General features: G+C 56.5%; 5 protein-coding genes across 5 annotated transcripts; all 5 read right to left on the minus strand.

Annotated features, from left to right (window-relative positions):
• Positions 1–6: 6 nt before the first annotated feature.
• On the minus strand, positions 7–742 carry SODALDRAFT_29367 (hypothetical protein). The gene has a single exon (XM_028608723.1). It carries the CDS (start codon positions 601–603, stop codon positions 148–150), a length of 456 nt encoding a protein of 151 aa, XP_028470858.1. The 5' UTR covers positions 604–742; the 3' UTR covers positions 7–147.
• Positions 743–1468: 726 nt separating this feature from the next.
• Positions 1469–2975, minus strand: SODALDRAFT_29373 (hypothetical protein). Its single transcript, XM_028608725.1, has 3 exons — positions 2803–2975; positions 1961–2735; positions 1469–1882 (listed from the first exon to the last, which is right to left on the minus strand). The coding sequence occupies exons 1-3, from the start codon at positions 2839–2841 to the stop codon at positions 1776–1778; spliced, it is 921 nt and encodes a 306-aa protein (XP_028470859.1). The 5' UTR covers positions 2842–2975; the 3' UTR covers positions 1469–1775.
• Positions 2976–3682: 707 nt separating this feature from the next.
• SODALDRAFT_347872 (BIR-domain-containing protein) lies at positions 3683–7393 on the minus strand. Its single transcript, XM_028613325.1, has 4 exons — positions 6914–7393; positions 6543–6836; positions 6350–6459; positions 3683–6289 (listed from the first exon to the last, which is right to left on the minus strand). The coding sequence occupies exons 1-4, from the start codon at positions 7100–7102 to the stop codon at positions 4024–4026; spliced, it is 2859 nt and encodes a 952-aa protein (XP_028470860.1). The 5' UTR covers positions 7103–7393; the 3' UTR covers positions 3683–4023.
• A 447-nt stretch (positions 7394–7840) lies between these two features.
• SODALDRAFT_319596 (peptidase family M3) lies at positions 7841–10079 on the minus strand (the record flags this gene model as incomplete). The annotated part of the gene is made up of 2 exons (XM_028609463.1): positions 7841–8111; positions 8245–10079. 2 exons carry the CDS (start codon positions 10077–10079, stop codon positions 7841–7843), a joined length of 2106 nt encoding a protein of 701 aa, XP_028470861.1.
• A 1081-nt stretch (positions 10080–11160) lies between these two features.
• On the minus strand, positions 11161–12331 carry SODALDRAFT_29460 (EF-hand). The gene is made up of 3 exons (XM_028608759.1): positions 12004–12331; positions 11632–11865; positions 11161–11520 (listed from the first exon to the last, which is right to left on the minus strand). The coding sequence occupies exons 1-3, from the start codon at positions 12182–12184 to the stop codon at positions 11492–11494; spliced, it is 444 nt and encodes a 147-aa protein (XP_028470862.1). The 5' UTR covers positions 12185–12331; the 3' UTR covers positions 11161–11491.
• Between the last annotated feature and the right edge of the window lie 230 nt (positions 12332–12561).

The raw sequence follows: 12561 nt of genomic DNA on the forward strand, positions 1-12561 counted from the left end.
AGGAAAGCGCACGTCCTTTCAGAGAATGTCAAGTGAGAGGGAGGCTGAATGAATCATGTGGATGTGATCAAGAAGCTGGGAAAGACGAGAAAGACCGAGACATCTTCGGCTTCGGCCCTACTGGAGCTACATCGTACGCGTTACGAATCATCTGTCCTTCGCACTTTCGGACGCGACTTTCGTACGCCATGTAACGCCCTGCCTTGTCGCCAACGACTCCGTAGTGTGTCGCGATTCGGACCGCATGCTTGCCGAGAGGTGGGTACAGTGGTATGGCGGCTTCGAGGGAGCAGTGGGAACAGAAACAGAGCCTGTTCTTTTTTGTGAGAGGACGTAAATCAGACGGATGATCACACGCAGACAGACTGAACTGGCTGCGTGCACAGAGACACGCACAGACAGATGCACACTACGCTTTGACGTCGGCGGTGACCTCGGGCATGGGGTGGCTGAGCGCAAGCAAGGACTCGGTAGAACGTTCCGAAACAACGGCTTGAGAGGCCAAGAGGTCCGAAAGTAATTACGAAGCAGAGAAAAAGACGAGAAGCAAGGGAAGATGTGGGATGTCTTGAAGGCCGTGTAGTGTGATACGACCAGGCCCATGCCCGAACGTACTGCGAAATAACATGTAAGACTGATTCATCGCAAAGTCAGGGAGAGACCTCAGCCCGCCCCCTCCGCATAGGGCTAAAAAGAAAGAAGAATGAATTCGTACCTCCTAGTGACAGACCATATAAGTGAGCTATTATACAACGTACGTGCAGTACGAAGTGGAAAGGTCGTATCACCTGTTACAGATGTAACCTCAACCCCTGACCCCTGTCTGACCCCTGACCCCTGAGTTCCCGGGGCCTGCGATCGATATGGAATCTTGGAATGTTCAGCTTCTCATTCTATCAAGCACAAAGTCAGTCGTAGGACTGCTAGTGGCAGGTAGGACGGATGCCGATAGAGACATGTCTTCGATGACAGATCTTGACAGATCTTGACAGATCATGACAGGTCCCCTACCCGCTTCACTTGGTCCTCTCGCTCTGACGCGACGGCCGCCACAACACAAAACAATCCGGCGCTGGGACCATCCGAGTATCCGAACCAGATCATGATCGCAAACATCTCCCTCCCCTCTTCCACTACCGGTTTGACCAGATATAAGATGCATGATATATGTAGGTATGTACGTTGTATGGGTGGCGCCTCTCGGCTGTTACGGCACAATAATGCACAGCGTCCTGTGCGCGCACGCATAGGGCCGAGTGACTGGTCGGCCGATCAAACGGGTTTGTGTCGAGTCCAGCTATTCAGGTCTTCAAATGGCATATAGTACCGCAAACTGGACGTTTGTGCGTGTCGCTGTCTACCAAACCATCTCCATGACATCATGACACGACCGTAATAATAGGCTGTCCAGAGGCGAGGGGAGGCCTCGTAAACCAGAAAAGTGCCTTGGTGGGAGCAACGCAAGCCTCTCCGTCGAGGCGCACGTAGAAATCTGTATCTGGACGATATTAGAACCGGGTTGGTCAATGGCGTGAAAACAGGGCGATAATAATCGGCGCTCCATGCTCCTCGTTTTCTTCCTCGTTGTCGGTAGCTGTAGACGGCAATGCGATTCCCTAGGTGCCATCGAGTTGTATACGGCATGACTGACGTTCGCCACAGGTCATGTATCCCGTAGTGTGTTCATGTTTGCTATTGGGGGTTGACGTTTCGCAACTCGGAATCATCGAGCCGAGGAACAATGTTTCCATTCCCCTTTCCCTCTTTCCACCCTCTCAAACCTGATAAGAGGCGATGACAATAGCTTTACCTGAATTGGCGACTTCTTGCACGGCTAGCTTGTCCATGGCAAGGAGGATTTTGGTCGTGCGGACCAGCAACTCTAGAATTCACAGTCAGCCCTGCCACTCCTTCGCCATCAAACCTCTTCCATCATGGCCTGTCACGGTGACACACATACCTTCATAATGAAGAATATACTCGACAGGCGGGTTCTCCGTCGAAACGAGAATATGCCCCCACTCCTCCAGTGCAGTCTCCGTGTCCGTCTTCTGCACCGTAAACCGCAAACCCACGGTTTGGTGCACGTCAGCCCACAAGACGTCCAGGCCCTCCGCCGCAGCACCGCCCGTTGTCCCGGACGCGCTCCTCTCCGCCGCCTCGGCCGCCCAATCGCGCCACACCCGCACCACGCCTTCGCCGATGGCCTGGTGGCTCAGGAAGATACCCGGACGCGGCCCCTGCCGGACGATGCTCGTGGACGCGCAGAGCTGGGAGAACCAGTCCGCGTCGTCCATGAACACGCGATGTGTGGGCTTGGGTGCCCTCCGGCCGGCGTCGGCGTCGGCGTCGGCGTCGGCGTCAGCTGCCCCGCTGGCGCCATGGGTATCGGTCACTTCGAGTTGGAAGTGTGAGTAGAGGCTGCCGAGGTCCGCGAGGCCCCAGTCCGCCGATTCGAGGGGCCGAAGCGACGATCCCAATGGGGACTGAGATGGGGACGGAGGCGGCGACGAGCCCAGGGGTCGGATGGAGCGGGCATGGCAGGCGAGCGACGGAGTCGTGACCTTGGCGACCGGGTGGTAGCATTCTAGGAGTATCTCGTGGCGACCGAGATGAGCGGTGGCTAGGAGTCGGAGCTTGAGGGCTTCGGTCGCTACCGCGTGAATGCGGTGCGAGACGAGAGTCAGGCCGACCAGGGAGAGCGTCGGGAGACGTTCGAAGATGGAGAGGAGGAGCTTTGGAACGAGTTAGATGTTAGTTAGGACTGAAGTGTCCCTGAGCAGGCCGGGAAGCAACACGTACCTCGTTCGGCAATTCCTCGATGAGAGAAAGCCTTGACATGATGATATAAAAGATATCGGCGATATGAGACGGTAAAGATATATCGATTCAAGAAATGATAGGATCTTTGTCCAGGACACTAAAGATCAAAAAGTCGAAAAGCTCGTGCCGAGCGAGGTGACCATGTTTAATAACTAGCTGCCTCGGCCGTGATGCGAGCTCAGAAACAATTCGGAAGAATAGTCATTTCGATCGCGGAGGCGCCGCAGTGTAATTAAGTTGAGCGGAGGATCCCGATCCGAGATGACGGTCGACGACCCAGTCGACGTTATCGGATGAGATGGGGAGATGGGATTATAGGATCGGCTTGTGAGAGGGTAAGAGAAATGATAGATGTTGATAGATGACCGGGAATTGGTTGGGTATTGCTTTGGATGGCTCGAGGGGGATGTACAAATACGAAGTACGGACGTGCGGAGTGCGGAGTACGGTGATGTCGCGGTCACGGTCACGGTTTGGGCATCATGACGAGAGGGGCATAGTGGGGCCACACCGAAAGGAGGTCCTCGGTGACCCCGTAACGGTAAGGGCCGGACCGGAAGACGCCGAGTCTCACCGAGACCTCCAATATCTGAAGTGCCGAGATATTCTGAGATGTTGAAAAATTCACGGGTCCACGGGTTGCCAGTTATCGGATGATCTGTGATTAGTATTTAAGGTCCCCCTCTCTTCGAGATCCAAGTAACAGCTCATAACCAGCTATTTGTCCAACTCATCCCCGTACTCCGTCCCATCACGCCACACGCCACGGGACATGAATCAGGTTCACAAGTCCGAAATTGTCACCATGTCTGTCGCACAAGACAGACATCCTTCAAGGGAGACACCCTACATTACAAACGCCGGTTGTTCTTTTAACGGGGCACCTTGTGTTATTCGTTGCAGAGTAATGTCCTGGGGTGGTCACTGCGCCGGCATACCAAATAGAACATACTACGACAGGACAAATGCCCATCATCATATCCGATATCCCACGACTCTAGACAGCTTTCCTCTAGCAGCCATGTCTAGGCATAATAGGGAGTGCTTGTGAACCATCCAGGCCCTATATCCTGGACCCGTAAAACCAAACAAACTCCCCCGATCCGCGTGCCATCCAATCCCAACATCATCATGAAATGCCCAAAAGGAAAAGGAAAAGGAAAAAAAAAAGGGGGGAAAAGCCCAGAACCAAGCCGACACTCAGTCCACAATCAACCCCTCCAGGACACGCATAGCTCGCGTCCCCTCGTTTTCAAACCGGCTAACCATCTTCTCAGACTCATGCTTCAGCTGCTCCTCCGCCTGCTCCGCGTTAAAATAGATCCATTCCTCCACCGTCATCCGCTTCTCCGGGCTCGTGAGCTCCGCCCCGCGCGCCACCAACCGCGCCATCGCCCCCTCGTAGTTGTTGTTCTCCTTATCCGTCTCGTCGACCTCCTCCCCCCCATGCGCATTCTTCTTCTGCGGCGTGCCGAATATTGCGTCGAGGTCAACCGCCGTCCAGGGCGTCGTGGTACGGAGCCCCGCCACCACGTTGTTGTTGTTGTTGCGCTTCGACGGTGACCCTCCCGCCGGTCGCCTGGGCGTCGCCGCCGCCGCCGCCGCCGCAATGGGCGCCAGAGCCACTCGCTTCTGCGTGAGTATGTTGGCCGGCCGCACCGACGACGGCGGTTGGTTCTCGGCGTCGGACGCCTGGGGCGAGGGAGACGGCGATATCGCCGGTTGGCGGGCCGACGCCGCGGGGGAGATGTGTGCCGCCCGGGGCGTTGCTGGTGGCAGTTGGAGGTTCCTAGGCAGGGGCGAGGGCGACGGAGGAGCTTCGGGCGACGACGATGCGGCCTTTGGCGTGCCCGCCCTCTTTGTTGTTCCTGGCTCTGGCGTCTGGTGATTCGAGGCGGGAGATTCCCACACCTCGGGCTCGGCTGGAGTCTCGGGAACGCCAACTACGACGGGATCTTGATGGATTTCCTCGAGTCCCTCGGGTTCTTCGGTTTCCTCCACAGGTGCTTCTGCTACCGCTTCAGCGAGTGGCTCATCCTCGTGAACCGCAAGTTCATCTTCATCCAGCTCCCTTTGCTGGGCTTGGGCTGACAAGCGGGACGTCGCTGACTTCTTAGACTGTCGACCCGGCTTCCTTCCCGTGTTGCTAGTGCGATCCGCAGAGGAGTCGGCGGATATCCTGTTGACGATCGTAGCCGTGCTGCTGCTGTTGTTGTCCTCTTCCGCGGCGGGAATAGTGTCCTCTCGAACGGGCAAGTCATCGCCCTGGTTCTCATCCTGGTTCTCATCCTGCTCTTGCTCCTCCCGTTCCCGTTCCGCAGCAACTTCGGCGGCGGCTTTGGCCTCTCGTGCCTCTTTCGCCATCTGAGCCTTGGTTGGCTTCGACACCTTGCGAGTTCCCGCCGCCTTACGGCCCTTCTTAGGAACTACCAAGCACTCTTCTTCTTCTTCTTCGTCGGCCTTTTCAGCTGACGCTGACGCTGCCGCCGCCGCCGCCGCAGCAGCAGCCTCTTCTGCGTCTAATTGTTCCTGCAGTCTCTGCAGTTCCGCCTCCACCTCATCTTCATCCTCTGCTGGGTACGGGTCAAAAGAAAATTCAGGAAGCTTTTCCGCCGCCTCGTTCTTCTGTGCCCGTCCCTTTGCCGTCTTGGCTCCCTTGCCCTTAGCAGGGACCCTTCGGCGCTCCGAATCGGAGTCATGCATGACGTCTTCGTCGTCCGTTAATGGCCGCTCGAGATCCGCCTCAAGCTGCCGCTCAATTTCGTCGTCGTCGTCGTCGTTGTTGTCGTCGTCGTCGGGGAATGCGCCCGGAGCAGCTCGCAAGGACGCAGTGGAGGCAGCAGCCCGGACTGATGACGCGCCTGAAACCTTGCGTGTGTTCCGCGTATTCGATGCCCGTGCCGTCTTCCGGCCCTTGCCCTTGCCCTTGGCAGGCGGTGCGTCGGCCATGTCCGTGTCAGCCTCCGAAGGCTCGACGACCGAACGTTCAACCGTTCGACTAGCACGCGTTCGCGTCGCCCTCTTTTTCGCCGCCGGGGCTTCCGACACGGTGGCCACCGAATCATCCATGGCGTCGCTGTTCCTCTTCCGACCGCGTGCGGGCTTGGTGAGAGGTGGTGGCAGTGGAAATTCCTCCTTCACAGGATCGCTCTCTACCACTTCAACGGGTTCGTCCCTCTTCGCCTTTGTCTTCCGGCCCTTCGCTGCCGTAGTAGTCTTCTTCGGGCGACCTGCCTTCTTGCCAGCCGCCGTGGAAGCAGTCGTCATGACGCTATCCTCGACGTTGGCAGTGACATCTTCCATGACCGAGGGGAGCTCGGACACGGCCGTGGCGACGGATTGAACAGATGCACGAGAGACTTTGGAGGCCCTACCACCTTTGCCTTTCGATGCTTTCTTCAATGTCGCATACTGGTGGGTCAGCCCGAAGAACGGGCAGTCAGGCGATCGGTTGTAATGTTCGTCCCTGATTTCCGTTGGCAAAAGGTCAAGTCAAATAGGAAGTGGAGATGCGGTAAGCACTCACATTGGTTTATCGCCTTGCTCCCACCCATCCAAGGCAAGTTCACAATAAGGGCACGTCGCCATATCGTCAGATTGGCTGAGTGGTGTCCACTTCCATCCCGCCTCGGCCAGCTTCGTAACCCCCAAGTCAGCTATAGCTCGTACCACACAAGTGATGAAAAAAGAAGGGAAATGCAAAGGAAGGGGGGGGGTACCTGTTTGGTCTTGCACTTCCAACCTCTCTTGTTCTCATGCGGCCACATTCCCGCAAACGTCGCCTTGCGCGCCTCAACCATGTAGAGTGCGTTGGGATCCTCCGTCGCATATTTCTCGTACCCGGCCGCAATGGCAGCCACGATAGCGAAGCCGCAGTTGGGAGAATGCTTCAGGTGTTCCTCCAACGCATCGTCACCTTCTTCCCAGCCATCCAGGGACTTGTCGCAGAGAAAGCAGCGGACGTTGTCGAGTGTTTCGGGGCGAGGTTGCCACACGAAGCCAGCTCCGGCAAGCTGAGAATGGAAACCAATGTCAGTCCCTCCCGTCCAACAAGACGGTGCGGTGTTTGTTGCATAAAAAACCTGCTCACCTTGTCCGCAGGTAGGTATTTGGCATGGGGCCAGGTCGAGCCTTTCGGCGCACGAGCACCCGCCGTGGAACCGCGCTTCTTCGGCGCACCAAGCGGCTTCTTGAAAGAGGCCAACCGGCCATCGAAGGTGAATTCGGGCGGGACGCCGTCTGATGCGGGTACCATCTTCAGGGAAGAATCTCGCGCCATGTTGGGGCGGTGGTGGTCCCTGTCGGACAGCTGGGCAAGGGAAGAAGAAGTAGCGGATCGAATTCGAGGAGTATATTGGGGGTGATGTGCTCAGAAAAGCGTGCTAGAGATTGCCCATTGAGACGAGATTCCAGGGGAGTCGGATAGGTGAGCAGACGCAGATGGAGCAAAAAGCCGTGATTGTTAATTCAAGAGCGTCAACAGAGTGTAGTGTGGCAGGTGATAAGGCAGAATGGATCTGGATTGAGGTGATGTCGATGTACGAAGAGATGGCAGCAATGGCAACTCAACTTCGGGGCAGAGAGGGTCACGGTTAGAGGTTAGACCGCGTTTGTTTACATTTCAGCCAGAGTGGGTCCAGATAACGGCTGGGATGGCGCAGCTGTGGGGCTGGATGCCGGTGTGGCTGATGACACAGACAGTTTCAGTCAGAGTACGGAGTACGGAGTACATGGTACGTAGGTACATGTGGCATCGTAGATTCGTACAGGTAGCTCAGTGGGCCGCATGACATAACTCGCAACTCAAGGTATTCGTGCTTCTTTTGTACCTAAGGTACTTGTGTCTTCTAAGCCTGTCTCTCAAGTTTATTGGTTATAGGGAGGGAGGGGAGTATAAGCCTTCTGGATCTGAGTCTTATATAGCTTAACCAGGGCCCGTCTACACTCAACATGCGTCCGAGGTGTATAATCCTTCCGCGAATGCGCCAGAGAGAGCTCCATCCTCTTGGATACTGTCTTACTGAGTAATGCCCAGCTCCTTGTAAAACGCGTCGGTGCTCGGCTTGCGACCCAGGAAATTCTCAAGCGAAGTCATCTCATCCTGGCTTCCACCCTTCTCCAGCACAGTGTGGCGGTATCGTCGGCCCTCGACGCCGTTCATCGGGTCCGCCTTGAAGACCGAGTAGAACATGTCGGTCGAGTAGACCTCGGAGTACAAGTAGCCGTAGTAACCGGCGTCGTAGCCGCCGATGAGGTGGCCGAAGCACGCTTGCCCGTTACCCCAGTCCCTTGAAAGAGAGGTTAGCCAATACAGTCTGGGTGGCATTATGTGGAGAGAAGAATGGGGAAAGAGAAGAAGAGGTAAAAAAAAAAGAAGAAAAAAGAACAAAAAGGTAAAAGGGGGAGAAAAGAAAAACCTACGGCTTCTCGCCTTGGGCCTCTGGTCCCTTGATACCGGCAATCTGGCTGCGCAGCTCATTGTAGAGCTTGGAGATCTCAAAGGCCTTGGCCTCCTCGTGGCTTTTGGGCGAGTGGATGGTCATGTCGAAAATGCCGAAATGGAGCTGGCGGAGGTTGAACAGGGCAGAGTTGACGTGCTTGGTAGAGAGCAGCTTCTCGATCAGGTCGTCGGGAATCTTCTCGCCGCTCTCGTAGTGGTTCGAGAGGGACTTGAGCACGCTCGGGGTCCAGCACCAGTTCTCCAGCATCTGGGAGGGGGCCTCGACGAAATCACGCACCGTGCTGGTGCCGTGGAACCGGCAGTACTTGGTGCGGCCGGCCAAGTCGTGAATGCCGTGGCCCAGCTCGTGGAAGAGGGTGACGACCTCGTCGTGCTTCAGGAGAGACGGCTTCGTCGCCGTGGGCTTGCTGAAGTTGCACACGAGCGCCGTGGCGGGGTACCGTCTGGTGCCGTTCTCGTACAGGAAGCCGGGCTGCAGGTTGAAGTTGGCGGCGTGGCCGTACTTGCCCGGACGGGGGTGAAGGTCGAGGTAGAGGTAACCGACAAAGCCATCGCCCGCCGACGCGTCGTCCCAGACGCTGAAAAGGATGACGTCCTCGTGCCAGACAATGTCCTCCGCCTTGCCCGTGGGGCTCAGCCGAGCACGGTCCTCGGGTGGCAGCTCGACAAAGACAAACCCCAAAAGTTCCTCGAAGATCTTGAGCATGCCGGAGATGGTCGAGCTGATGGGGAAGTACTCGGCAATCTTGGTCTCGTCGATGCTGTACTCCTTCTCGATCATCAGCCGGTCGTAGAACTTGTGGTCCCAGAGGTAGTAGTTGCCGTCGAAGGGGAGGCCGCGGGACTCGGCATCGGCCTTCTTGAGTTCCAGAAGATGGTCGACCTCCTTGGCACCGCCGGCCGTGAGGCGCGAGCGCAAGTCGGCCAGGAAATCGTTGACCGTGTCGGTGTCCTTGGCCATCTTGTCCTCGATTCGCAGCTGGGCGTGGTTGGGATAGCCGAGCATGCGGGCGGCTTCGTCGCGCAGCACGATGGCCTCCTGGAAGAGGGGGGCGTTCTGGTTGCACTTGTTCTCGTTGGCCATGAAGACCTTGCGCCGGGTCTCCGGGTTCTTGGCGAACTTGAGGGTCGGGAAGAGGTCGGGGTACTTGAAGGACAGCTTGAGCTTCCCCTCGTTCTCGTCCTTGCCCTTCTCCAGGCCCACGAGGACATCCTCGGGCACGCCGTCCAGCTCCTCGGGCGTCAGCCAGACGCCGCCATTCTCTTCGTTGAGGTTCCTGGTGAACTCGATCTGGATCTGGCTGAGACGCTTCTTGATCTCCTTGAAGCGGTCTCTCTGCGGTCCGGCCGGCAGACCGAGGCCAAACTTGATGTAGTTCTTGCGGTCCTTCTCCAAGAGGCGAAGGCTCTCGGGCTCGAGTTCGGTCTCCTTGTCCCGGCGGGAGTAGGCGGCATCGACGAGCTTGAAGACGTCCTCCCGCATGGCGCACTCGATGCCGAAGTCGTCCAGGATCTTATCTGCTTCGGTGGAGGCGGTGCGGAGGTCGGCGTCGGCAGCGACGTACTGGTAGAAGCCGAGGATGCGGGTCTGGAGGGCGCTCAGGTTCTCGTCCTCGACAATGGGCGCCATGACATTTTGGAAGGTGGCTTGTTCGGGAGAGACCTCGGCCACGACCTTATCGAGCAAGCTGCGCGTGGTATCGCATATCTTTTGCGCATCGGCGGCGATGGAGTCATTGGTGCCGACGAACAGGGGCGGCGCCTGAGGAGGCGACTGGTATTTTGGAGGGGCCATGGCGGCGGTGGTCAAGGGTCGGTAAGCGGTTGCGACGATGCTGCTCGTCGCTGCGGCGAAGGCACTGGTGGCAGGAGTGAAGCGTAACTGGCTAGCCAGGGATTGAAGACGTACGAATGCCCGTGGGGTCGCCAGGGTGACGGTAATGACTAAGAAAAGGAGGAAGGGGAGGAAGAAAAGGGAAAGACGACGGTACGTTTTAGGAGCCAGGGCTGTTGGTGAGGGGCACGCACGATGACGGGAGGGGAAGGAGCGGAATAAGCGGAGGGAGGAGCGGCTTCGGCTCAGAGGCGGGGTGACAGTCGGGGCGGGAGTCGGAGTGGCAGTGTCAGTGGCGTGACGTGCCCGAACGTTGTCGACGTGGGGTTCGCGTAGTGGGAGGACGGAATTGGCGTTCTTATTACTGTGAGAAAAGGGTATTACTGTGAGAAAAGGGTCAGACAAACGTCTGTGGGAGAATTGAAGGGCATGGATATAGCGGATAGTGAAATGGGGAGGAAGGAAAGGTAGGAAAATCCGTACAGTTTATCACGGCGTGACTGGGGAGAAGCGACGAAGGTAGGAAGCGTGACCTGGGGCCAGATCTGGGATGGAGATCGCAGGCTGCTCTACGTACCGGTATGTTTGGCGTGTGCTTGTGCTTGTGCCTGTACTTGTGCTTGTGCGCCTGCTGCTGAGTTCCGACCGGTACCGGTACCAGCTCCCAAATTTCTCTTGGCAGTTTCGTCCCCCTTGGCCTGCCTGGGACATGTGTAAGCTGGCTCGGGGCAGTCCGTGCGCGTTGTCGTTGAAGGTGGGTGGAATTCTAGGAGATGTTTGATAATGATTTGATGTTCTGAAAAGACGACAGCTAGGGACTGACGATCAATCTATTTTATGATGAAGGGCGATGCAGTGGATTATAATGATATCCCAAGGTCCCGGAATGGCATTGCGTTGGCAACACCACTTGACGCCTTCCTGAAGAGCAAAGAAAGCAGGCACAACGAACAGAAGCTTTCGGCCCCTACCCCTTAAGCAGAGAGAGACGATTCCTTTTCTCACTGTTGCGGCCTTCCACATTTGGCAACACGGCTTCTATCCCCGTAGGCAGCCAGAGATACGCACGTGTCCACAAGGGTGCAGAGCGCAGGGTGCACAACACAGAGCCACCCCTCCAACGCAGAAGACCGAGTATGCGAACGTTACCGAGTACCCAAGAATGTAATCCGAGAAATGTGCGTCGATTGAGATATGAACATGCCAAGTAATAATCAATACTAAACAAACTAACACGCAAGAAACGCCGTCATATCCCCCGATGTTATTTCGGCCATGCCAGGCCATTCCGAGTGCCCGCTGCGATTCCGTTCCCGCGTATCGTGTCATGGTTCTCCCGGTGGTCAAGTCAACCGTGGGTAATTTACGTAGCCTTAGTTGGCGAGAATGGTGCGGACCAAATCTGTATTGCCGGAAAAGAAGCGTCAGTCAAATGGCACGAAACGGTACAATAAAGACCAAAGGGTAGAAGAACACGTAAAACACGTAGGTACAGCGAAGAGGAGATCCGTACCGGTATAATTCACTTGGCCAGAGCTGGTGTCGACCGACTTGAGCAGTTCGTCAACCTCCTCATCGGTCATCTTCTCGCCCAGGTTGGTCAGGATGTACTTGAGCTGGCCGACCCCGATGAAGCCCGTCATGTCCTTATCGAAGACCTGGAAGCCACGGCAGTACTCATCGGGTTCGCCCGGGTCGCGGAAGCCGCCTGGGCGGTTCAGCACGCGCTGGAAGGTCTCAAAATCAACTGCCGTCCGCTGTCAGTTAGCTCTTGTATTATCGTACTTGGTGGCCGTGGTCGGGGTGCTAAGTCGACAAAAAAAAAAGAAGGGGGGGATCGGTCGGAGAAATGCAAATGCAACAGAGAAATGGGAATCTGACGTACAGTCACCGCCCACATTCTTCTCGAGTTCCTGAATCTCCGCTAGAGTAGGGTTCTGGCCGCAGGCGCGAAGGAGGTCACCGAGACTGTCGAGGGCAACACGGCCGTTGCCGCGCTTGTCGAACAGGGAGAAAGCCTCCTTGTAGTTGGTAGATGCCTGGGCGTCGAAATGGTTAGATGACATGGTGGCTCTTTTGATTGATCGCTTGCGATAACGAGTTGATGCGAAGAAGACGGAAAGGAAAGTTGGAGGGAAGAAAGATAGACAGATGCAAAGGGCTGTGGTGGGTTGCGAGGCAGGAGAAAAGGGAGAGAAATCGGAACGTGGAGTCGCTCGCGATGGATCTACAGCCAGTTCCCATCCCCGCGCCGTCGAGTTCTAGCACTTGCCCGCTGAGAGCGACGCTTTTTTCCCTGCCTGCTGTGTCGCCCCCTGTTGGCGGGTGAACAGCCCCGCCAACAGGCGCTAAAACCTGGTTCTAGTGGGTAAAAGGGAATTGTTTACATTCTATGAGGGGAAATGTAAACATTGGAGGAATAGGAGACTTACCATGTTGTTTT

The sequence above is a fragment of the Sodiomyces alkalinus genome (assembly GCF_003711515.1).
Source record: "Sodiomyces alkalinus F11 unplaced genomic scaffold SODALscaffold_1, whole genome shotgun sequence".
NCBI classification, from domain to species: Eukaryota; Fungi; Ascomycota; class Sordariomycetes; order Glomerellales; family Plectosphaerellaceae; genus Sodiomyces; species Sodiomyces alkalinus.